The following is a 27,037-nucleotide window of genomic DNA, read 5'->3' as shown; positions in this document are numbered from 1 at the left end:
CTAGAAGAAAAAGCGGTACCTGCTGCATTCCGACCCGGTAACGACAATATTCTACTTGTAAAATCGCATAGCTCATCAGTGGTCAGGGGCAGAAATTCCGGGGGGGACGGGGGGGACACGACCCCCCCATCCTGGGAAAAATATGATTTGTCCCCCCCAATATATCACTGAAACATAACTATGTAATTTAAATAATATTAATAATACGCAATGAAAGCAATTGTGCTGATTATAGACACTTAATAGCACGTTTTTAAGTTTCAAAAGATTCAAAAGACCCTTTTCCTCACAATGGTTTGATCCACTGGCAAGGTAACAGAGGGGTCGTAGCCACTGTCTGAAAGGCACTCAATGAACGTAACTGACGTGAGGTTAATCCAGTCAATCGCGCACACACACTAGCTGAATATGCAGAGCTAGCGCGCAAATATTAACTATTAAGCTAGCTAGTACCTATTCCATTTATGTGGCCTCGTCAAAGATGGAATCTTTGCTATTGTCAATTTATTCCGAGATCAGCATGCAGATGATGTAAGTTAGTGCTTCAAAGTCCCTGTGATAAGGTTAGTGATAAACTGAAGTCCAAACTGAACAGAACTACACTCTCTTCTACCATTGTCTTAAATATATTTAATGGTCTCGTTGCAAAAGCTAAATTGTCGCAAGGGAACTTTTATTTATTTATTTTATTTAACCCGGGTAGCAAACACCACTGAAACTGAATTGGTGCTCGCTAGCTTTGCAAATTCAGCTATTGTTGGAAGCCAGCCAATATGAAACAAACTATTAAAATTACAAAAGGTTGCAGCATATGTTGTGTAAATGGTGAACTCATACAGCTGTCAACTCTTGTCATTTTAATCCGTTTCACATTTGCTAGCTACCTTTTAGATCGAAGCACAAATAGAATGATAAAAGATAAGACGATAGAAGCCCATCTCCTACTGTAAATAACCTACACACTGTGTGTGTGTGTAGCCAGCCAGCCAGGTAGAAAAATGGCAGAAAAATAAAAGACGGACATCAGAGTATTTTTCAGTACACCAAAATGCAAAGTAAGAACCCTAGTAGCCTAATATCTCAAAGACTAGTTGATAAAATGTTCATAAGAAAGAAATGAAATTCTAATGGAAATGTTTCACAATGATGTCATTAGGCAGAGCAGGCAACAGATGGCACACAGACAGCAGAGTTGGGGACAGACTGGCAGAGACAGGGAGTCTCAGGTAAGTTTGTTGAGTCTTTGTTTGACAACATTATGAAAGGTTCTCCATTTTTTTTACTTGTAAAATAGGAACATAATTGGAAAATGCCATGGATACCCCCACTCTCAACTTAAACTGGTGACTGAACTAAGATTTGTTAAAGGCAATGGTATTGCTGTTGTGAGTAGTTGTGTAGTTTTGGGTACCGGTAGTTAGGAGTACGGCAAACACCTTATTTCTTTGGTTCCTCAATATACATTTACCATATTACAATGTAGGCTATGTGTTACAGCACTACTTTTGGTGTCCCCCTCAGGAATTGCTCTTGAGAAAATGTCATGTAATTGTCCCCCCCAAAGTTGATATCAGATTTTCGCCCCTGTCAGTGGTCAACAATTTTGAGCCAATCAGAGATCGCAAACTCCCACGTGGGGTAGCCAAAGGGAGTGACAACAAAAAGGGGAAAAAAATAGGGCATTTTCTCCACACATCCACGGTTAAATGTCATGAGCCACTCACACTTGATATGCAATGTAGGCTATGGGATGGTAGCTAGCTAAGTGCACAGATGCAATGCACACAACACTAAATACTTCCTCCAAGCCAGCTAACCACTGACATGGATGTTATAATTAAATAACAATGGATTAGTTTCCGTGAAACAGCTGCCTGTGTTAGTACAATGTCCTTAGCTAGCTAGCGAATATGTTAACGTTAGCTAGGTAAATATTTGGCTATGGACTGGCACTGGCAGTAGTTTCAAGTTAATGTCACATGCACAGTGAAATGCCTTTCTTGCCAACTCAAATGGGATTATGGAGAGTGAATTATGTTGTTTCTTCATCTTTCTAGGTAGTCATCTAGCTGTGTCCATCTGGCTAGTATCAACAAGGGCTTTCTACAATCTAGCTAGCTAACCAACATTGGAATCTAGACCATAAACTAAGCAACACACACCAACATGCATTGCCAAACAACGCTACTGCCACCTCCAGGTTTGGAGTATTTTAACAAGGCTGAGTGGTTGACGACTTCAAGGTCTTTGCTGTGTGAACACAAAAGAGATTGACTGCCGCCATTTTGTTCAGAGGTGTTGTGTGTCTAAGCTATAAGCGTACAGAGGGAGCAGTTTGCTGTAGGTCTGTTCTGGTCAGCTCTAGTTGCAGCTAGCTAACAACAGCCTCTTCCTGTTCTGTGCTACAGCCTAAACGTGGCTATTAATACCTGATCAACCACCAGGGAGATCACACGGCTATGGCTGCTGAGTCACACAGTAGAAATGATGTGGAGCTGGTGCTGGTTATGTTGTGCCTACCTAGTCACTGATCTCGGTCTTTAAGTTTTCCACTCCTACTAGTTATGGATTGGGTTTGCGGTGGGTAAACTAATCCTAGATCTGTGGTTATAACCAGATTAATTACCGGACTAAATGACTGGACACTTTGGATGGAGATCACAAAGCAATGGCTGCTGAGTCACAGAGGAGAAATATGGATCTGCCGGAGTCTGATCCAGAAGAGTAGGAGTAGGTTGTCACTAGAAGCTGATCTGGGGTCTGTTTTGTGTTTTCCTGTCATAATGGTCAAGAAAAGGATTTGGAAGGTTAAACTGATCCTAGATCTGTGGCTAGGGTTGATCAACCACCCACCATTGGAAACGCCTTCATAATGTAAAATGTGGTATATGTCTTCTGGGAAAAGGGGTATTAATCATTCTTCCACATAATTGGAGCTGACATCTGACAATAGACATGGGTCTCAACAATGCATTCAGTGCTGTTAATACAACGCACAGCAAGCATCCATCTACCATCTAGTCTATGGGGGTGCTTGCACAGACCTGGATTGAGCCTACCAGGGGAAAATGTCATTTTCATGCTTAACTCCTTTAAAGCTATATTCCCATAGGGTATTGAAAACCTTTTACACTTTGCTTTTTATATAGCAGTTGGAGATATAGCCTGTTGAATATCCCCATTCACAATCATGACAAGAGAGATGTTGTTCTCTTGAAAGAAGACAATCACCAGTGAGAACTGGCCTTCTGTGCAGCATCCCACACTGACTGTCTGACACTGCACTTGGAGCAACAAAGTTCTCACAGATGATTATAGAAGCACATCAAAACGCAAGTGGTCTGCTTTGATGGCGATTGATCCAATCTTAAATAATTCACTTTAAAAAGACGGAGGAGACTCCTTTTAAATTCACCTACAGCAGCTACTGGCACAGAGCAGAGAATTTCAAAGCATTTTATCATCCCTTTATCTTCTAACACCTAGTATCTGAGGACAAAGCATGCCACTAAGTCATGTTAGATTACATGAATCAGATTGGTTACAATAAATAATTGAATTTTTAGCTCATCCAAAAAACTGTCTTTGTGAATGATACTAGGGAAAGTCATGTTAATTGGCAAGTGAATTGGCCCTTGTACTCATACTTTAGAAATGCGTCCTTCCTTCCTTGTTTCCTTGAGGTAAAAGACAGATTTATTAGAAATTGGATAGGTCTGGACCCGGTTTCCATGATAGCAATATCATTTAGGCTTAGAAGTGTTTTAACGATGCATCTTTCTTACAAAACGGCCGAAGATGTAAAAAAACACCACGCAGAGAGAACGTTCTCTAAGTGCGTCGTTGGCGCATGCATCGTTACTGATTGGATCGAAAGGGAGCCCTGCTCTCGGATCAGCTTTTCTCCATTAAAATCTTAACTGAACATTATAATTATTTCACAATGCTGACGACGGCTCAGCTCCTAGAGATATTACCAACTACGGCTGCAATATTGAGGCGGCTTATTCTAAAGCTTACCCAATAAACAGGCAAAAAAAATACACCGATTTGTCACATCGTTGCGCACGTTAGTCTAATTAGCATAATAACAACATCCCCATCAGAATCTGTCAGTTTAAACTAGGGATATGTTTTTTTTGTTGCATTGGATACGTCTCAATCCACCACATCCGCCGACGTCCACATCTGCGGTGAAAGGTGGCAGAGCTAGAGCCGTGTGTCAGGCCATGGGACATCCCGAATATCCCGTCTGTAGTGTCTGAACGGTTTGGCCTACAAAACTATTATGATCCCTCTGTGGAACGATGACTCTCACGAACACGATGGTGTTCTTCGTTTTGCTCTACGACCCCCACAAGCGTATTGGGACTCGTCTGAAGTCGGTACAGCCAACTTCTGTAGCGTCCGAACAGTTTGGGCTACACACCAACAATACATTTAAGTGTTTTATGAGTGGTCTAAGGCAGGCGTTAAGATTACAAGCATTTTCAAGTTCAACGTTAATAACAAATAGTTTTGGTGAACAGCTCAGAGATTTAACAATGCTCCTACGAAGGTACTAACGATGAACTTAAGGTTAAGATGGTTTAGGGAAACCGGGCCCACAGCAAGGTTAGCTCCTTCTTGTTTTCACCAATTCAGATCTGTGATTACTTTCAAGAAAGGCAGAAAGGAAGGATGGATGCATTTTTTTTGTATTTGAACGGGGCCTATGAACTGAATGAACCCACTATATAAACCCAGAGCTGCATGGAAAGAATTCAGCGCAATGGAGGTGAATGTAATATTTAACCAACACTGCCACCTAGTGGGCATCTAATGCTACAATTCTCTCTTCTGAACTACTACCACTACAAGAAAAACAGTGGGAATGAAGCATCAGTGTAGAGTTTTGTTGTTAAAATGCATGGTTTATTTGCATTAAAGATATCTTGGATCTCAAAAGCTGAATTTCATTCCCACTGGGCGCACACTGGTTGAATCAACATTATTTCCACACCATTTCAATGAAATTACATTGAACCAACTTGGAATAGACGTTGAATTGACATCTGTGCCCAGTGGGTTGTGTCTTACAAGGTGCTGTAGTCATGGCAACCTGACCTCTTGCTCTCCATGGGCTCAGAATCAGTCCAATCAGGTAAGTCCATTTGAGAATACATCCAAACATACTTATTATTGCACTGTGCCCTCTCCATTTTAACAAATTAGATTTTAAAGGGAGAGCGACACTTGAACACATGGGCCTATACCAGTTGATTGTTTTTAAAACAAAAGTATTTAAAGATAAAAACTACAATCTCTCTTTTAGTTAAGAGAGTTAGACTAGACATCTATTGAAATTATTCACAAAAAAAATCATGAAGTGTTAACATGTAACCCAACTGTCACCTAGGCTACAAATACGACATCCTAATTCATTAACAACAAACCAAGGAACAAGTAGAACTTAAACACCTGAGAAACCAACTAAAATCATTCCTAAGAGCTTACGATTAAACAGTTACACTTTTTTTGTTTGCTATCGGGACACACCGGACCTCAAGCCTCTGCGTCGACAAACTGCTCCTCCACAATACGGATGATGTGGCGGACCCATTTGACGGGGGCTTGGTGGTGGGTGGCAGGGCTGTAGTCGGTTGCTGTCTGGGGGTGGGAAGGACAGGGGGTCTGGTTCAGGGTCAACCCCTGTAGGGCCACTCTATCCACATCCTCTGGGCCTGAAAAGACAAACAGAAGGTTCCAGGTTCATGGCAATTCTGGCTCGTGTTCAGTTGGGCAAACTGTAGCAAAAACATACTGAAACGGAAATCTGTGTTCTCATTGAGGTATTCCCTCCCAGTTTCATTCAGCTCAAAAACATTTTCTCACTACTGAACACAGTCCTGGGTCATGTTCTGGAGGAGCAACACTCTGAATGCTGCAGATATGTGTTGTGTTAGAGCGGACATTATTCCCTATTCAGCATGGCAGAAAAGCAGAAAAGCATTTATATCTAAATGTTCAGTAGTGAGCAGCCCATTGAAAATCTTCAGTAGTTCAAGATATAGCAAAATAGGAAACAAACAAAACATGTCTTACTGAAGAAGTCCTCTAGCACCTGTTTCAGCAAAATGTGTTCTCCAGTTTGGTATCACTGAGTACCACTCTACATGAAAAAGTCCTGAGTAGAGAAATTATATTATATTATATATATATATATATATAAATAAAAAGTTGCACTGTTAGTGCTGCCAAAACTTTAATGTGTCAACATTTCTATACAAACCAAGAGAACAAGACAAGACTTGATATTCGGTCTGAAATAAATAATGGTCCCTTCCTTGCACTACCAATTGTCTAGTAATATGGATACATTGTTATTGACCTGGGAGTAATGCAGTAAATTACATACAGTATAGTGTCCAATATTTGAGTCTAACTTGTCCTAGACCAGTGGTCACTAACCTTTTCAGAGCTGAGATCACTTTGAGTCAAAATGCAGGCCGAGATCTACTGCTCAGATATTATTGATAATTGATTTTTTTTTAAAACATGACTTAAACGTAAGCCTATGCTACATTAACCTATGGAGGTTTGTGCAGTAGGCTATAGCCCAATACATTATCACAGCATATTGGCTATGCTTGAATTGCCCTGCCAATGGCATTACAATGTTGTAATTCTCAGACAATTGTATTATGTTTCAAAACTTGAGGTATATGATCACACTGGTAATATTAGATCATTTGTTGTATTACTTGTTATGCACAGCACCGCTGAGTGAGCATAAATTGAAATAATTAGCTTAATAAAAATATATTTTACTGGATTGATGGTACCTGCATATTACCGGTTTTCAGCCGATGGCAAAACTCGAGTCTCACTTCATTCTTTCTGCCTCATCCACCAATTCATGTTGTTACTCGTATGACCAGAGAACGTTAAATATTACTCGATTTGAAAAAAAGACAAGCCGCTAATAATAACAATGTGAGCTTATCGATACACTCTGTAGTGCGAGTGGATAGGGAGAAGCGCGTTTTGTGAGTACTGACGAAAGTGTGGAGTAATGAAAGCAGGGAAGACGAGGTTGCTGGACCCTGTAGCAAAATAAAACACGAGTCGTTGCTAAAACACAACTTCAGCCAAAAGCACATCAATTGCTGGGTAAAATACGTCGAGGAAAGATCTGCAGCAAAATCATAGCTACGTTTAGTTACCAGGCTGCGGTATGTGACAGAAAGCTGGTCACAGGCAGAGCTAACTGAGCTGGAGATTACATTTTTATTTACACTTAAATACAATACAGGTAATGTCAAGTCACCAATACATGTTTGCTATCGCACTGTTGAATACAACAAATTCTGTTTTGAACATTACATTTGTTAGTCCAAAACAAAATGACCTATGTAAATAGGTTTGCTGTTGCACTTTTGAATACAGTTATTAAAAGTATATATATTTTTTTAAATTGTAATGTCTTTCCCACTCTCAAGTGATGCGTTCTACATCAAGGTAACAACTGATGACAATAAAGAATGATAGGACAGCCATTAGTCTGGTTCTCCTTACTTTTTGAAGTTAGGAGCACCAGTGCTACAAATAAGACGGAACTTCTGCTTTTGGACGTTAACAAGGCAACACCGCATTTTAAATCCTCCTCCACATTTACTGGATTAGTTGTGCAGAAGAGAACCTCCCCAGACAGTATTTTATTTTTCTCTTCAGAACCAGAAAGAAACGCTTCTCTGTGGTCTCATGGAAACTGCACGGTGATCTGAGTTCTGATTGGCCTGCTGTAGGCCAATATATGTGCACTTGATAGGGGTCGCTGGGTAGGCAGAGTTTGTACCTTCAAAACACATGAAATGGTTAAAAATGGGAATACGTCGACTTCCCGGCACACAGGGTACCTGAATTAAGTGCACCTACTACAAACAGCCTGAAACTAATTTTAATTTTTTAAAATACAGGAACGCAAGGCGATCGATTAGGAATTCCTTGGAGATCGGGATCGACCGGTTGGTGACCACTGTCCTAGACGGTAGTCCTTGATGTACTATATAAACAGACAAATGAGGAAATGCACAACAGTGGTGGGTTTGGCCATAGAAAGAAGAATGTATATGCAAAAAATACCTCATCCCTACTGTAAAATAATGGTGGTGGATCTTTGATGTTATGGGACTATTTTGCTTTCACTGGTCCTGGGGGATCTTGTACCAAATATCATGACATTTTAGCCAAAAACCTGGTTGCCTCTGCCAGGAGGCTGAAACTTGCCAGCAAATGGATCTTCCAGCAAGACAATAACTTCAAGCACACATCAAAATCCATGGTTAATTGACCACAGAATCATAATTTGCAATGGCCAGATCAGTCTCTGGACTTGAACCTCATTGAAAACATGTGGTGTGAATGGAAGAGGGAAGTCCATAAGCACAGACAAAGGATATGAAATATCTGGAAATGTTCTGTATAGAGGAATGGTCTAAGTTCCCTCCCAATGTGTTCTCCAATCTCATAAACCATTTTAGAAAAATGCTCAGTTTCCTTATCCTCAAAAAGGGAGGTTGCTGCGGATACAATAATTTTGACCCCTATCACCCCATTCTCTGAGCAATTGTATTAGTATAAAATAATATTTTCATACAATATAGCTCAGTATTTGTGTTTTTTATTTTAAACCGTATTTTTTGCTCATTTTTATCAAGGGGTGCAATAATTCCAAACCCCACTGTATCTCTCCCCCTCCTTACCATATGGAGCAAATCCATAAGGAATCTTTGAGACAATCTCCTCCTCCCAGTTTTCTTCCTCATATGGTGGCAGAGGTGGGGCTGGTGGCAATGGCGGCGTTTTTTTTTTTTTTGACTTCTTCCTCCATTTCCACCTATACCTGAAAGGATAGGCCTGCTTGTACCTAGACCCTGGAGCAGGGTCCAGTATACCATTGCATGAATATATCTGCTTTCTCTCTGGAATGGTTTTGGCACCAATGCACAAGCCCGGGGGGTTACTCGTTGTCTGGGGCATCGTCCACTGTCACAGGTCTCCCTCAAGAGTTTACTGTAGGCCTGCAGAGAAAAGCATGAACACAGAGAAATGTTGTCATATCAGCTAACAAGCAGCGCTTGACTTGGGCAGGAGATCGCCAGAGCCGAGTACCTGCACCTCAAATGTTCTACTGTTTGAGCTCCTGTACCTCTTATAGAATATATGTTTAAAAGTATTGTGGAGCACCTAAATATAAAACAGTACCGGAACCCATTTCGGTCCAAGTCAAGCACTACTAATAACGTTTGCAAAAGGAAAATGGTCATCAAACAGTGATCAAGCCTATAGATAGCAACACATTCAAGTAGTATGTGCTGTGGAAGTTGTCACTGTAATGTCATCTCCCTCCAAAAAAAAAGGATTGATTGGCGTCGGCCGTTGAACATTTACTTACTTCGAATATGATAAAATTCAAATTTCAATAATAAAAACTAAAGATAACTTCATTTTTGTTAACAGCGTCATTCTACAAAATCCCAGCCGTTATAGAGAAAGCTTGCACTATCTCTCTATCGATATCACCTTGCTGCCACACATTTTGACGAGGCAAGTCCTCCTTCACTAATAATTAAACCGACAACATGGATTATAGCAATAGGCTACATTTGACAAAATACTGCATACGTTACTAAATTAACAGTCTTCCGGTTGCTAATATATTGATTGCTCGATAGTTAGCGAACGTCGCTTGTTAGCTTGCAAGCTCACTTTATTCCAGCATCAATTAACATATAATTTTTTCCCCTTTCATGTAAACTCAATAGCTCAATTTAACTACATAAACTTGGGTTTCAGAAAGGGCAATTATAAAAAGAAAATCAAGGTAAGGTAAATTGCTAGCTAATTAACCAATTCCTCGTACACTTACCTCCCGTGGGATTCGAATGCAGTGTATGACATCAGGCACATGGTGGAGTCGCCTCTGTTTTGACATCCACGTGGTTTACTGCTTGGTTTATTATTTTGTACTGATTCGTTTTTTTCCTTCAGTCCAACCCTATTCATTCTCTGTAGAACAACTTATTGAAACATGCATATAATAAAGGTTTTAGTGCCCCATTCCACCATCATAATCTTGAATCAATTGACACAGTATGAATCAGGGGTTTAATGTATGTGTTGAAGTACACTGATCTAGATCATTTCTAGCTCTTTGAGAATTCTCTGGGTCCCACAAATTAAATCTCAGGGCTGTGAGATTTAGGTCAGCATAGATAGAAGATCCACATCAGGCACACTGCAGCTAGAGAGTTGTCTATACAGGAAATCTCACATTAGGACCACATTTTATCAATTGTAGCAAACCTGTTTTTCTGCATTTGGAGTGTTTGAATCAATGGCAAACATTATTATTCCAAAAACAGGACAGAGTATTCCTTTGATCATACTGTAAGAAGTTGACATTTTCATTTATGAAATTAGCATTCATCAGGTTGTAATCATGCCAGGGAAAATCTCTTTATTTACAGCTTAAAGTTGTTTGTACATCACAATTGCAGATAAGACCTCATATCATAAGTAGTAGCCTACTTACAGCCACATACAGTACAGTGCTTCAATGTATGAGTAATAATGGTATGTGGTAGAGAATTAGGACAACAGAAACAAGGTAACAGAAAATAACAAGATATCACAAGCCCAAGCCATTCTTATTGCCACAATGCCACACCTTGTGCACATTAAAATCCAACCTCTCACTATCTTGAAGAATAGGAGACTACATCTTTCACACGTTTGAGTTTATTTAAAATGTTGCAAGTGAAACTTTGTGACAGTGCTCAACAGGTGATTGGCTGTTGTACTGTCTGAAATGGGATGCCATTGGTCAACATCTCCTCAAACGATAGGAGGGCTTCTACATGAGGATGAGGTCAACGCTCAATTTGAAGACATTTCTCAATGTATCTCAATTTCATTTCAATTTGTGTGAAGTGAATCTATCAAGGTTGTAGAAGTAAACCTTGTTGTGCTAGCTTGGTATAGAGAAAAGTAATATTGCTCACCAGTTTATTTAGTGTATAGGAAGACAGGGGGAAACCATATCAACATACTTTGAAAGGATGCAGAAACCAAAGCGATCTGAAAAGCAATGGACACCGCATTCATAGATAGGTTACCGCAGAAACAGAAAAAAACGAAATATTCCCCCAATGCTCATCTGTTTTTAAATAAAAAACCTTGTGCTGTGCCTCCCGAGTGGCGCAACAGTCTAAGGCACTGCATCGCAGTGCTTGAGGCATCACTACAGACCCGGGTTCCATCCCAGTCGCCAGTTGTACCGTGTTTCCTGAAACACATTGGTGCGGTTGGCTTCCGGGTTAAGCGAGCACTGTGTCAAGAAGCAGTGCGGCTTGGCAGGGTCGTTTTTTGGAGGACTGGCTGTCAACCTTCACCTCTCCCGAGTCCGTACAGGAGTTACAGCAATGGGACAAGACTGTAACTACCAACTGGATATCACACAATTGGGGAGAAAAAAAATAAAAAATAAACTTGTGCTGTAACAGTTTTATAAACTAGAGTTGATTACCTGGCCATTTCCTGATAGAACTGTATAAAATAGTATTTTTGTGGTCTCATCTGTAAAAGTGTGGTGAGTGGCACAATACAAATCCTAACTAAAGTATCTCTGTACAACATTTACAAGTCATGAACAACTTTCAGACATTTTTTTTTTTAAAGCAACAGTAAAAATATTCATTATTAAGTTGTCTAAACAACATAACTATATTAAGAAAAAGAAAAATAGATAAGTGTTTTAAAGGCACGAATACCAGAAAAGGTGAAAACATGCAAAAATAAGAAAAAACAACATCTTTTTGTGCAAGGAAGCAAAACATACGTTTAGAGCAATTTAATTTACAGCAGTTTATCCCCTTTGCCTATGAACGTCCTCTCGAATACAGTAGTACAGCAAAGGCCTACTGTATGACATTTGAAAACTGTCTCAACAAAATGTAGATTTGTACACAAAAACCCATTAGGTTTTAACAGAGAGAATGTTAGCTACGTGAGACATTGATGATATTTACAGTATACTAGCCAATGGGCAAACACTACCCATATACTCTATATAAACCCAGTATGATTGCTATTCCAGTCTTATTAGTACCAAATTCTAGTCTACAGTAAGTGACCTTCTGATGAATATACTGCAGTATACTACAGTATCTTATATAGAGATGATAGGGATGATTCAATGAGCCACACTGACATGGCTTAACACCCAGAGGAAATTCATAAAACACATTGAGATGTGGAATAACATAGAGATAAATACTGCATCTATCTCTATGCAGAATGCATTAAGCATTCTGTACATTCACATCCATAGGGTTACATTCGTGTGCTTGTACATTGTTATGCTGTTGACTTGACAGCCATGTATGCTGGCAGGGTTTGTCTCTAGTTCAGTGTGGATATAGGGAGAGTGGAGTGGCAGTGTCCGACATATAAATATAAAGCATATAGGCTAATGGGCTAATACCCACATAAAAAAATACTACAGTATACTATAAAATAATAAAGTACCTACTATAGAATTCTATAGTAAACTGTAGTATACTATACTACACACTGTAGTATTCCTTGATCATGTGTACAGTAGTACTTACTATAGAATGTTATAGTATACTGTAGAAACTATAGTAAATACTATAGTATTAGCCACAAAAAAATACTGTTGTAAATACTACAGTATCTTAACTGCATATACCCTGCCCATTCCCCATCCCCCATATCGCAATTTGCGCCACCCACAAGTCAGAAAACGACATGCCAAGTATAGACCATGTATTGTGTTCTCTACAGGTTATAGAAAAGAGCAGAAGCTCTGAACAATCTGTTTAGACCCCAGTCCTACCTACAGGTTATGGAAAATCTGCTCTTTTTGTTTTTCTCCAGTAGGTTTCCTGAAGGAGAAAGCCTCCATTTCTATGTCAAAGATAATAAAACTAAAACAATGTCGTAAATACTACAGTAATGTCTGCAAAAACCCTACAGTAAATACTACATTCCACAAAAACAATACATTATTACTATAGTATATACTACAGTTTTCGATTGTTACAGTATTTATACTATAGTTAACTGTAAATACTACAGTATAATACAGTATACCACAGTAAATACTACAATAAATACTACAGTATAATACAGAATACTACAGTAAATACTACAATAAATACTACAGTATTCACTGCAGTGTTTTTGCGGACTCCGTAAGTCAGAAAAAAAGTCAACAAAACACTACAGTGAATACTATAGTATTTTTTTTATGTGGGTAGCTATAGCAGCTCTATGCAATGGGACATTCTTCATAGCAGATATCCCAGGTCTAACCAATTTATTTAGACAGACTTACCACAAAAAGTCTGAGTAGAAAATAATGATGATTAAGAGGAATTGGCATCCGGAAATTCTCAACCAGCCAATTAACAACTCACTGTGTGAGTTAAGAATTTACTATATGGATTTATCATACAGTCTTACTCTACACAGATCACACTGTACCGTCATCTCAGAGTTCCCTAGGAAGGCATTCTTCTCTTATCTTCCCCTGTACTGTACCGACCGATACACTTCACCTGTTCCTTCTTTGACTTCACTAAGCCATTCCATCCTCCTGAAAGCATTCCATCACACCAAGTTCTGCTGCCTCTCATTATCACTTCACATGACTGATATCTTCTTGAGTCAAAGCCAATATCTTTTGACATGGAGATGCTTGTACAATACTTTCTCTCGCCTTCTCTCCCTCCTTTCATCTCTTTCTGTCACTCTTCTTACGCACAGAAACACGTGCTGCTTTACTTTCTTCATCAACATGCCTCTGCCCACATACCGATCTTCAGCGATCAAACACAGATCAACTTTAAGGAAACAGTGGGGATAGGGTTGTCTGGAAGCTAAAGATCTCTGTTTGTCTATCTGCCAGTCTCTCTCTGTTCCTGTCTTCCCCTATGGCTACAACACACGCTGTTGAAGAGCAATAGGTTTGTGTTCACATTGTTTCTATACACACCACTAGAGTACGTATATCCAGTGTTCAACAACCAGTAATGCCCTACATATTCAAAGCACCTGCCCAGTATAATTATTTTTCCCAGTAATAATTCATCTCGATTGTGTTTAAGACTAAAGATGAGGCTGTGAGAAAAAAATAGAGAACAAAGAAGAAAGTGCATGAAGGAGACATGAGGGAGATACCAACATCTGTTGATGAGTCACAGAATAGAACAGTATGATGGTGAAGTACCAAAACTTTAGAAGTCAACACAGAAAATCCCCTATAGCTCCAGTTGTATATTCAGTAGACCACACCGTAGCAAAACGTTTAGCAACGGAACACAAAAACTAGTTTTTCTAATTGGACAAGTCCAGGTAGTACCTCCCAATTTGTCTGTTTTCTTCTGTTTTGTGCCTAATGAATACTCCCAAGTTCACAGTTTCACTCCTGGGGCAGCAGGGGGCAATGATGTCCAGCTGTCCCAGGCCCCAGCATGGCTAGTCTTCCTTTCCCTTTCCCCATTCCCGGAGGGGGTTCTAGTAGTGGGTTTCTAGTTGGGGGTTTCTAGTTGGTCTTGATCTCCAAGATGGAGGGGTTGTGGTCCAGGATAGACAAAATGATCTTGTCCATGTACTGCCGCAAACGGAAGTTGATCTCCTCCTGCTCCTTGAGGGCCTCCATCAACTGTGGAGAAATATCAAATTAATGTTATGTTACCATCAGATATGGTGGTGCCATTATCTGGTTATACCAGCTAACCCTGATGTCATGCAGAATGCAACTCTTCAGGTCTTAGGCAAGGTTACTCATCAGACAAGCGTGGTCCCCCGTACAATCAGAACGGTTACACCAGCAATACACTATTTTATGATAGTAATGTAACCTACTGCATGCCTAAGAACCTGATCACATACATGCCTACTGTCTAAATGCCATGTGTACTATGACCTTAATCAATGGGGTTACTCTTGCAGGGTTACTCCGAAATGATCAAATCATCAAATGATTAGCATTATGAATGAAAAACTCACGTCGTCTCGTGAGGCGTTGTCTATCTCGGCAGCCAGCGACTGGGCCTTGGTCTGGGTGGCGAACAGGTTCTTAGCCTCATACAGACTCAGACTGAGGATCTGACCATTCAGGTCGTCGTTTTGTTCCCTCAGTTTCAGGTTCTCCTGTTGGGTGGTGTGGGGAGTGAAGGAGGGAGGAAGGGACAAAGAGGGGAGGGTGGGAGTTTGAGAGAGAGAAGAGGGAGGGGGAAGTAGAGGGAGAGAGGAGGGAAGGAAAGAGAGAGCGAGAGAGAGAGCGATGAGTGTCATAGTTTGATTTGGCAGACTGAAGCGATGGGTTTAGAGGGGGTCCACAGCGATGGGTTTAGAGTGATGGGTTTAGAGGGGGTCCACAGCTTGATGAGATTCATCTCAATTCTCCAAGCGCCCCACTTCATCCATACTGTGTCAGTAGGCAAGGCCTGTTAGATTAGACTACTGAAGCCTCACACAACTACACCCACGACAAACCATCTCTCGATTTCAACAGCAGCCGACACAGAACACTACATCTACAGTAACACCTACAGGACAGGACACGGGTTATTATGTTTATTACGGTGTTATGGCACAAACTGTGCCCTGTGTCGACGGGGTGAAGCTCTATAGGCGCTGTATGGTGGTGATATTAGCTGTGGTTAATGGGAGGGGTCAAAGGTTAAAGCTCACAAGAAACAACAGTGGGTTTGTTTACCATCTGACCGTGACGGAGGCGTGCCCCAGCGGATACTACAAGGTGGCGGAGGTCAGAGGTCAGAGGAAAGTCCTGTGAGACAAACCGCTGGACACACAGAGGAGGAGCAAAGAGGAGCACAGGGAGACATGAGAGGGAAGAGACTCATTCATCCCTGTTTGGAATACTATCACATCAGCTAGCTGATCTGCATTCTCTTTTGAACCCTTTCTCAAATATGAAACAGTACTATTATAAAATAACAGATTATAAATAGTAACCTATGAGTGTTTTAAATAAGGAGTTTCAGATAAACACCATTTCATCTAAAAGTGTTGAGAAAAGAGAAAAAGGGCATCACATATCTGCCTGACACCAATTAGAGACAGAAGTAATGTTTGTCTTCCAGCCTTGTAGTCACAGGTTTCTAATCAAAGCCTGTGACTGCAGAAAATAGTCTGGGTACCAGTCTTTTTAGCTAACATTCCACCCCTTGCCACTCTTGTCATTTGCCAAATGTAACAGCTGAGCAGAGACGGCAACCAGGCTAGTGTGAGAGAGAGAAAAAAAAGAGAGCGAGAGAGAGAGAGAGAGCAAGACAGATCCAGATGAAAGCTGCAGGCAAGGCGAGGCGAGGCACTGTGATTACTCTCCTAGCGTTACTGTCAGTTTGACAGTGTGTACTGACCGAAGGCAAGAAAGATGCCTACAGTAGAATATCAAATCTTTACACATGAAGATACCGCAACACTGTATGTCTCAGCATTAGAGCATTAGAGCCTCTTGCCTGCGTTTGCCTCAAGGCTTTGTGGTTTAGTATCATAACGTCTGCCTTGTCTGAGAGGACATCTTAGAAACACTTTCATCTTCTCTTATCTCTTATCTCATGTTTATACTAGGTCCGATGCTCCTAACAAGGATGGGGAACAATAACAATGTAATTTCACTGCCCTTGACAGACAGATATCAATGGTTTTCACTGCCTAGAAATGGCACACTATCTAGAAGTCGAAAGGACAACACCGACAGTAGATAAGACACACTGTAGATAGATATTACTAGTGTATGCCACTCTCTATATTGAGACTGTACTCACAGCATTAGACTATCACTCGAAACACTGTTAACTCGCACACCAGTATATAGTGGTGGCATATACAAACACATACAGTATACTAAGAGGTGGAATTGAGGGGGGACGTGTGTAAAAAAAAAAAAACACTGTAAATGATTGTTTTTGAGCCCCGCCTGCTTAAGTGTCTTGCCCAATTAAATCTTAGCAAATACCCCAAAAGAGGAAGTAACAATGCATTCATATAGAGTTAGCATCAGCCACTAGCTCTCAAGCTCACCTGTTTGAGTCTCTTGACCTCGTGCTCCAGCTCCATTTCTCTGGTCTTGGCGTTGAACTCCGTCAGCCCAGAGGAGGAGCTGCGGCCACGGCCAGGCTTCTCTGTCTCCAGCTTGAACAGCTGCAGGTGCTCCAGCTCCCGACGAAGGTCCTCAATCAACTGCAGGAGAGGGACACAACCAGGGACGATATGTGGTAGCTGTCGTGAAGACTGTTTAGTATAAAGAGTACCTGGGATAGCCACGTAGACCAGTCTGATGCAGTGGGCAGACTGGTTTATGTGCAAACGTATTCTATACAAACATTCAGCTACTAGAGAGTTCAGAGGAGTGGGAGAGGCATCATGAGCTTTCGTTTCACACTACATGTAAAAGTGTGTATAAGTGTGTGTACACGCATGTGTGTGTGTGTGTGTTTGTGTGGGTGTGCGCGTGTGTCCCTGTGTGTGTGTTATCCCTCCTCCCACCTCCTGCATGGCCTCCCTCTCCTTCTGGAACTCGTGTCTGTTCTGCCTCAGCTTGTCCATCATCTTCCTGTAGAGGTCCATCTCATCCTTCAGCCTCAGACTGGTGTCCTCCAGCTTGTATGTCATACGCTGCTTCTCCTGACAACACACACATATAGACACATTCAAATACATGTGATCATGCACACAGAATGAAGCATGGATCGTTTTCAAACGTATGCCTGATTCACATTACAGGCCAAAGCCAAGGCAATCTGTTCTGGGCTGGACTGGTTACACATCCACTATAGTTGCTGGAACCGTGCTGGGAAGGACAATGTGAATAGAAAAGCCCCAAGCCAGCACAGTGCAGTTTGGGGCGGCCCTATAAGCCAAGTACAATAACTTAGGGAGAGGCAAAATAATACAACAAGCTAGAGAGGGTGGAGTCACTCAATCTCAAAACTGACCCCTGATTACCCAATAACCTCTGCTCTACCCCCAACCTCCAGAGTAGCTCATCAAAATAAAAGTCACATGGTGTTCACACAATAAAGGTCCCACAGTATGAATAAGGCATTAGGTTGTTAGGATGTATGCGGTAATCAAGAACACAGTCAGTCTAATAATGCACAGTGAATAGTCCTGTAAGAAGAAACATTAAAGACACATACCTTAAAATTAACTATCATTATCATGAATTTACAGTACTCTATGCATAGTGCAAATACTGCAAAAACAGCTATTCATAAAAATATTCTCTACAGCTGGCAATGAAATGTTGCCTGGCTACCCAAACGAATTTCTCCCTCCAAACGCTATGTCACGCCCACTGACATTAGTTTCTTCTCCGCAATGATTCTGGATCTGAGTCCCTCCCCGACGATTGTTAGAATGGAACAACATTCTAGCCACTCTGATTGGTTCCAGAAACCAATGGGTTGGGCCAGAGACAGAATAGACGTGGGTAAAGCGGCGGTTTGAAAATCCGTCATTGGCTTTGATACAATCAAATTGCTGATGACTTTGTTTTGTACAACACCCCTCATTTTGACGTCACCACAGACGACTTCAACGATGGCAGTCTCAGACTGAAGTATGTAGTGAAATAATTCAGTTTGAGTCGTCAGGAAACCTGACGTGTATAGCATAGCAATTAGTTAGTTAGTGTGACTCTCTGTCAGGAGTTCACACAATCACACAATCAAATGATCATGCCAACTGCCTTGCATGTTTTCACCAGGCAGGCTGGAAATAGAGGTGTTGATATGAGCCCAGCTGTAGCCTTCACACCTCCAAACGTGTGTGTGTGTGTGTGTGTGTGTGTGTGTGTGTGTGTGTGTGTGTGTGTGTGTGTGTGTGTGTGTGTGTGTGTGTGTGTGTGTGTGTGACTGTGGCAATTGGTCACGTGCTGTTGATGGGTGGGTGTTGATGTTTTTGTAACCAGTTATCGAGGTCTCTGTCTGTGTAGAGATAGTAGTACTGGAGCCTACTGTGTCTCTGAGGATGATATGTAAGCAAGCACGCACATACCTCGTCCAGTTTCTCTGTCTGAGACTTCAGTCTGCACATGTTCACCGATATATCCCCGTTCTCCTCCTCTAGCTGTTGGACTCTGTAGGGGAAGAAGAGGAAACACATTATGATAACTCATCATGTTTAACATATGTCAGGGTTATTCAAAACAAGGCCACTAACAAAGAGAAGTGGAAATTAGCAGGACGGCAGAGCTCAAGGTCTGGATTTGGTATCTAGCTCAAGGCCTAATCTATGCTATCTACCTAGCTCTATGGACTACACTCTTAGAAGAAAGGCTTCCAAAAGGGTTCTTTGGCTGTCCCCATAGGAGAACCCTTTTTGATTCCAGGTAAAACCCTTTTAGGTTTCAGGTAGAACCCTTTTGGGTTCCATGTAAAACCCTGTGTGGAAATAATTCTACATGGAACCCAAAAGGGTTTTACCTGGAACCCCAAATGTTTTTTCAAAGGGTTATGCTATGGGGACAGCCAAAGAACCCTTTTAGGTTTCAGGTAGAAACCTTTTGGGTTCCATGTAAAACCCTGTGTGGAAATAATTCTACATGGAACCCAAAAGGGTTTTACCTGGAACCCAAAATGTTTTTTTCAAAGGGTTATGCTATGGGGACAGCCAAAGAACCCTTTTAGGTTCTAGATAGCACCTTTGTGTACACGCATAGATGTAAATATAAGTATCTACGATGCAGTGTATAAATGATTGAAGTAAGTGTGTTTGTGTGTGTGTTACCGGTTGTGTAGCAGCTCTAGCTCAGTGTTCTTGTCTCTCTCCATCTTGCTGTAGGCCTCACGGTGTCGTCTCTGCTCCTCCTCTGTGTTCTGCTCCGCCCGCGCCTCCTGGTCCTTCAACTGCTCCTCCAACTCGTGGACCCTGTGAGCGACACACACACACGCACACACACAAGCATGCACACACACACATAAACAAACATAAGCATAAATGAGATATGCAAAAACATGCTCACACACATGGGTGGGTGGGCATGAATGTGTGTGTGTGTAAACCTCCTACCTGTGAACCAGCTGTGTGTTCTCCTGCTTCAGCTTAGACTTGAGATCTCCGTTCATCAGCGTGTCATTCTCCAACTCTGCTACCTTCTTCTCTAGGTAACTCACCTGTGTGTGGGAGAGAGACAGAGAGAGGAGGGGGGGAGAGAGAGCGAGAGGTTAAGAGATGTTATATCATGCGTTCATCCAATGTCCTTACTTCAGCCAGCACAATCAGCAACAAGCTCTGCCAGAGCCATTCATCTTGATTCACAGCAGAACACAGCTTGACAGTAGCAGCCAATGCAATCAATTTCACAATTGGTATCCTATCAATTTTCACCTTAATAGAATGGAGTGCAGGCAGTGGAACGGTCACAGACAGAGACAGACACAATAAATGGCGGTCCCTTCCATAGAATTAAACAGAACACAATGTATCTCTACGGTACCTTCTCAGTGATGTCGATGTCACAGGAGTCGATGCTGTCTCGGAACAGGTCCTCTGTGCTGCCGTTGCTGCTGCTGAAGTTACTGGTGTGGAGGAGCTGCCTGCAGACAGAGAGAGAGGAAGAGAGAGGAAGAGGCTGTTATACAAGACTTGAAGAAAAAAACAATAAAATCTCTCCCAACTGTGGTAGTCCTAGAGCTATCCTTTTTTAGCTTCACCCCATAGGGCATCAATCTGAGCTTTACTGCTGAACCATAATGCCACTGTGTGTCCACTCTTGCAGAGAGAATGCTGCAGGATAGGATGTAAAAGGGACTATAAGCAAAAAGGCTGTGCCAGTGGGGGAGCTGATCATATTGCATGGAGTGCAGACACACACATCACACACTATTACACTACAAAGACACACAGGCATGCATGCCCATATGTACGCACGCACGCACGCACACACACACACACACACACACACACACACACACACACACACACACACACACACACACACACACACACACACACACACACACACACCACACACACACACACACACACACACACACACACACACACACCACACACACACCCCCCCGTGACATTCAAACTGCCGCCACAACAGCTGGCCCCACTCTAACTAATGGAATGCCTTCACACCAGCCTCCATTACAGAGTATATTCATCAATAAGAGGAGGAGGAGAAAGGGAGGAAAAGAGTAGGGGAGGAGAGGAGGAGAAGTAGAGAGTAGGGAAGGAAAGAGAGAGGGGAGAGGAGGAGAGGTGGAAAGGAAAGGAAAAGGAGAAAAGAGAGGAGAGGTAGGGAGGAAAGGGAGAGAGGCGAGGAGGAGAGGTAGAGAGGAAAGGAAAGGGAGAGAGGAGGAGGGGTAGAGTAGAAGAGAGGAGAAAGTAGAGAGGGAGAGAGTAGAGGAGAGTAGAGTAGAGAGTAGAAAGGGAGAGAGTAGTAGAGAGGGAGAGCGAGAAGAGCGGGTGAGAGTAGAAGATAGGAAGAGAGTAGAAGAGTGGGAGAGAGGAGAGTAGAAGAGAAGGAGAGAGTAGAAGAGAGGGAGAGAGTAGAGAGAGACAAGAGAGTAGAGAGAGGAGAGAGTAGAAGAGAGGGAGAGAGTAGAAGAGAGCCAGAGAGTAGAAGAGAGAAGATAGTAGAAGATAGGGAGAGAGTAGAAGAGAGGGAGAGAGTAGAAGAGAGGAGAGAGTAGGGTGGAGGAAGAGAGTAGAAGATGGAGAGGAGTAGAAGAGAGGGAGAGAGTAGAAGAGAGGAAGAGAGTAGAAGGAGGGAGAGAGTAGAAGAGGGAGAGAGTAGAAGAGAGGGAGAGAGTAGAGGAGAGGAGAGAGTAGAAGAGAGGGAGAGAGTAGAAGAGAGGGAGAGAGTAGAAGAGAGGGAGAGAGTAGAAGAGAGGGAGAGAGTAGAAGAGAAGGAGAGAGTAGAAGAGAGGAGAGAGTAGAAGAGAGGGAGAGAGTAGAAGAGGGAGAGAGTAGAAGAGAGGGAGAGAGTAGAAGAGAGGGAGAGAGTAGAAGAGAGGGAGAGAGTAGAAGAGAGGGAGAGAGTAGAGAAGAGGAGAGAGTATAAGAGAGGAGAGAGTAGAGGACAAGAGAAAGGAAAAGAGTAGAGAGGAGAGAGTAGAGGAGAAGAGAAAGGAAAAGAGTAGAGAGGAGAGAGTAGAGGACAAGAGAAAGGAAAAGAGTAGAGAGGAGAGAGTAGAGGACAAGAGAAAGGAAAAGAGTAGAGAGGAGAGAGTAGAGGACAAGAGAAAGGAAAAGAGTAGAGAGGAGAGAGTAGAGGACAAGAGAAAGGAAAAGAGTAGAGAGGAGAGAGTAGAGGACAAGAGAAAGGAAAAGAGTAGAGGTTGAGAGAGTAGAGGACAAGAGAAAGGAAAAGAGTAGAGAGGAGAGAGTAGAGGACAAGAGAAAGGAAAAGAGTAGAGGTTGGGGAAAACACTATACACATAGATCAGTGCTGGCAGGCCAAATCTCTCTTGTCAGTTTAATTCACAGGCTAGAGGAGGGAAGTAGGAAAAAGCCCTAGACACTGACCACAATGAAAGGATATTCATATGATAGGCAAGCTATACAAAACCTTGAAAATCAACCAATCCTCCATTGTTAACACAATGGAAAACTTGAATGCTTTATTATCTAAATGTTGAAAGTGTGTGGGCAATGGAGAGAAACAAGATGGTGCAGTTTGAGGCCATATGGTGGAGAGTGATGCGGGCGCTTGCGATGGGGGTGTCAGCATGTGGGTCTGGGCAGGTGTGATGTAGTTGATGTTGTGTGATGTTGTCGTTGGTATGTGTATTGTAAAATAATCTATAATAATGCCTCCACTGCATTGTATACAGGTACACTTGTATGTTGAACACAGTGCCCTTGCGTCTATGTGTACAGTACAAACAAGCATCTTAATTTGATCACCCTGTTCATCAATTTCCTTCATTTGCCCATATTTCCCGTTGCTGCAGGTTTATTTCCCTGCTGTGAGAAACTGGTCAAATTAATATCTGTACACAGTTGTAACTGTAGTAGTAAAGTGAACACAGAAGAGGTAGATAGGTTCAGTATACTAAAACCATTACCGTATTACTTAGGAAGAATTACTTAGATAGTGGCTAACACTGGCTAACATAATGATCACATGACTAACGGACAGGATCAACAAGGAAATGGCCAACATACAAAAACAAACACAGTAACCACACAAACATATGGAGATGTGACCGACCTGCCAAAGGCTGTGCTGGAGATTTTCCTATTGGGGCTGGAGAAAAAGAATCAGAAAACATCCCAGTTAGTCTTACCCTTGTCAGATGTCATGGATATATTTGTTTATTAGTTATAACAATGAATTATAGGTAGAAAAGTTAATTGCTGTTTGATTGGTATTAAGGTAGTATTGTTAATCAGTATTTGTACAAGAGGAGAAAAAGTGTGTGTTCCAAATGGCACCAAGTTCCCTTTATAGTGCACTACTTTTGACCAGAGCCCTACAGACCCTGGGCAATAGTAGAGCCCTATAGACCCTGGTCAATAGTAGAGCCCTACAGACCCTGGGCAATAGTAGAGCCCTATAGACCCTGGTCAATAGTAGAGCCCTACAGACCCTGGGCAATAGTAGAGCCCTATAGACCCTGGTCAATAGTAGAGCCCTATAGACCCTGGTCAATAGTTGAGCCCTATAGACCCTGGTCAATAGTAGAGCCCTATAGACCCTGGTCAATAGTAGAGCCCTATAGACCCTGGTCAATAGTAGAGCCCTATAGACCCTGGTCAATAGTAGAGCCCTATAGACCCTGGTCAATAGTAGAGCCCTATAGACCCTGGGAAATAGTAGAGCCCTATAGACCCTGGTCAATAGTAGAGCCCTATAGACCCTGGTCAATAGTAGAGCCCTATAGACCCTGGTCAATAGTAGAGCCCTATAGACCCTGGTCAATAGTAGAGCCCTATAGACCCTGGTCAATAGTAGAGCCCTATAGACCCTGGTCAATAGTAGAGCCCTACAGACCCTGGTCAATAGTAGAGCCCTATAGACCCTGGTCAATAGTAGAGCCCTATAGACCCTGGTCAATAGTAGAGCCCTATAGACCCTGGTCAATAGTAGAGCCCTATAGACCCTGGTCAATAGTAGAGCCCTATAGACCCTGGTCAATAGTAGAGCCCTACAGACCCTGGTCAATAGTAGAGCCCTATAGACCCTGGTCAATAGTAGAGCCCTATAGACCCTGGTCAATAGTAGAGCCCTATAAAGGGAAAAGGGTGCCATTTACGACACAACCAGAGAGTAGGGCATGAAGGGGATGTCAATGTTAATGAAATAATGTTCCCTGAGGATGCCTATAGGAACAGTAGTTTTGCGGGCTCAGCAATAGTTATGTCTCAAAGCTTTGTGTCTGCTTCACCATTAAATCAAAGCGAGAAATCTCTCTCACACACACAGGTGTAAGAGTATGCACACACACAAATGCACGTGCGCACGCACACACACACACACACACACACACACACACACACACACACACACACACACACACACACACACACACACACACACACACACACACACACACACACACACACACACACACACACACACACACACACACACACACACACACATTTATGCAATTTCAAGCATCTCCCCAGACTGACTGCATGCTGACAAGACGTCTTCAATCATCCATCTCTCCATCCCTCTTTTTCTGTCTCCTCCTGTCCCTCCTTCAAGGATTGATCTTGTGAAGTTTTCCATCGCTCTGCCAGCAACACTTCACTCTCAGCGACTCTGCATCATCCATCTTTGCTTTAATTTATCCTTCTCCTACAATCCCTCTCTTTGTCGCTTTTTCCTTCTCTGCATGCCCATTCAACTATTTATCATCCCACGTTCTCTAACCTCCCTCCTTTCTCTCTCCCTTCTCACTTTCTCTCTCCCACTCCCATTCCCCCTTTCCCCTCCCCATCCTCTCTCCCTCTCCTCCCTTTACTACTCCCCCTGTCTTTACTTGCTCTCCTGCAGAAGGTAGGGGTCTGACTAATTACTGTAAGCCCAGGTATTCATCTTAGTAGAGAATAATCTTTTCAGACAGAAGAACTGCAGAGTCAGCAGAGACAGAGCAGCAGTTGAAGGGAAGACAAAACGATTCCAGAGTCCTCACCACTTCATTACATTCATTACCGAGTTATCCAGCCTAGGGCCACTACTGCTATAGCTTACATATAATAGGACTGCAGGTGTGTGTGTGTGTGTGTATGTGTCTGTGTGTCTGTGTACAAGAGAGCGCAAGTCTATATAAGTAAGTTCTATGTGAGATGTGAGTCTCAGTCAGTGTGTGTCCATCAAAGCAGTGTGTGTGTGTGTGTCTGTTTGATTACAGAGGAAGGGATTAAATCCATAAAGATCACAAAGGATAACATGTCTGAAAATAGACCGCCTACACCTCTCGCTGTACACACGCTGATGATGTGGGTTGATGAATGGTGGCCACCCATTCTGACATTTGGGGATTTACGTAACAAGTTGTGTATGTGTGCGTGTGTGTGTGTGCGTGTGTGTGCGTGTATGCGTGTATGGGCGTGGACAAGACGTTTAAGCCCTTTGTGACATCACCAAAATAAACAGCAGGTCACTATGACAGTATTATCTAACCTATCTTACCTACAGTACAATAGTCAGTCAGGGTAAACATAGTGGACAATAGAAGTGTGTCATTTCCCTGAAATAATGACCAGCTTCATTTTCTGTGAAAACACATCTCATTCTCAGAGCCAGGAGTTTAACTGTCCACGTGATCTGACATGAAAAAACTCCTGCGTCAGTTCTAGATCCAGTCAGTCAGCCGGGCTCTAGGCCCGTATGTGTAATGGTGTCGGTGGGTGTCCTATCCTGTGTTACCTGTTGGCTTTGAGGTTCTTCAGCCTGGCCTCCAGGTCGTTGAGTAGGTTGACCTTCTTACAGCACTGGGAACAGTACACGTCCATCATCTCATTGTTGTACAGGTGGCGTGTCTTCCTGGGGGTCTGGCCAGCACTACACACACAGATAAAGATAAAAGCGTTAGAGACAGAATACACACACACACACACACACACACACACACACACACACACACACACACACACACACACACACACACACACACACACACACACACACACACACACACACACACACACACAGTAAGCAGTAAAATCAGATAAAAAACAGGCACAGGCACACACATATACACACACGATAACAAACGCACTATACACTAACATACACATGGATTTTGTGTTGTACATATGTGGTAGTAGAGTAGTGGCACGAGTGAATACACTTAATGTGTTGTGAAATCTGTTGTGTAATGTAATGTAAATGTTAATTGTGTATAACTGCCTTAATTTTTCTGTACCCCAGGAAGAGTAGCATCTGCCTTAGCAGGAATTACTGGGATCATCATAAATACAAATACAGTAGACACACAAACACATTACATGCACGTGCAAACACACAGTACATTGTATTCACACTACACCCATCCCCGCCCGCCCGCCTGACCACACACACAAAACACATTACATGCACGTGCAAACACACAGTTCACTGTATTCACCCCCCACGCTGCTGTCTGGGTCTACAAATATCATAAAGCACTAATCTAAACTCAACTTAGAAGTAGGACAAACAAAAGAAAAGTCCATAGTAATGAGTTTAGGTACTTGATATTCGGAGCAGTACCAAGAAAGCTGAATAATGTTGGGAGTAAATCCTCCTTCAAAACAGCTCTATAGATGAATATTAATCAAGAGAGGCCCTGGGGGCCATATAGGCTACGTCTCCAATGGCACCCTATTCCCTTTATGGTGCACTACTTTTGACCAGGGCCAATAGGTCTCTGTTCAAAAGTAGTGCAATATGTAGGTAATAGGGTACATTGGGACACCATCATACTCAGTTCCAGTCAAGAGTAAAAACGAATGAGTTTGGTAAGAGAAGCTCTGAGAGAGGAGA

The 27,037-nt window shown here is 42.3% G+C and overlaps 1 protein-coding gene and 1 long non-coding RNA gene across 3 annotated transcripts in view; both read right to left on the bottom strand.

The window, feature by feature from the left end:
• Window positions 1-4,892: 4,892 nt before the first annotated feature.
• LOC145864334 (uncharacterized) lies at window positions 4,893-10,160 on the bottom strand. Its single transcript, XR_014382898.1, has 3 exons — window positions 9,911-10,160; window positions 8,745-9,062; window positions 4,893-5,723 (listed from the first exon to the last, which is right to left on the bottom strand). It is a non-coding gene; the product is annotated as an uncharacterized LOC145864334 (long non-coding RNA).
• A 315-nt stretch (window positions 10,161-10,475) lies between these two features.
• Window positions 10,476-27,037, bottom strand: part of LOC106587336 (rab11 family-interacting protein 4A) — a 41,268-nt gene continuing 24,706 nt past the window's right edge. The window contains exons 4-14 of one of the 2 annotated variants that reach the window (XM_014175665.3): window positions 25,940-26,074; window positions 23,270-23,305; window positions 20,540-20,639; window positions 20,113-20,216; window positions 19,831-19,971; window positions 19,099-19,180; window positions 17,587-17,724; window positions 17,122-17,280; window positions 15,791-15,877; window positions 15,079-15,222; window positions 10,476-14,731 (exon numbers count right to left, since the gene is read on the bottom strand). In XM_014175665.3, the coding sequence (XP_014031140.1) occupies window positions 14,612-14,731; window positions 15,079-15,222; window positions 15,791-15,877; window positions 17,122-17,280; window positions 17,587-17,724; window positions 19,099-19,180; window positions 19,831-19,971; window positions 20,113-20,216; window positions 20,540-20,639; window positions 23,270-23,305; window positions 25,940-26,074 (1,246 nt within the window). In that variant the 3' untranslated portion in view covers window positions 10,476-14,611. The remainder of the gene's footprint in view (window positions 14,732-15,078; window positions 15,223-15,790; window positions 15,878-17,121; window positions 17,281-17,586; window positions 17,725-19,098; window positions 19,181-19,830; window positions 19,972-20,112; window positions 20,217-20,539; window positions 20,640-23,269; window positions 23,306-25,939; window positions 26,075-27,037) is intronic. The other variant, XM_082965468.1, reaches the window with a different exon arrangement.

This window comes from Salmo salar, chromosome 02 (genome assembly GCF_965601325.2).
Source record: "Salmo salar chromosome 02, fSalSal1, whole genome shotgun sequence".
Lineage (NCBI taxonomy): Eukaryota > Metazoa > Chordata > Actinopteri > Salmoniformes > Salmonidae > Salmo > Salmo salar.
This window is presented reverse-complemented; position numbering and strand designations above follow the sequence as displayed.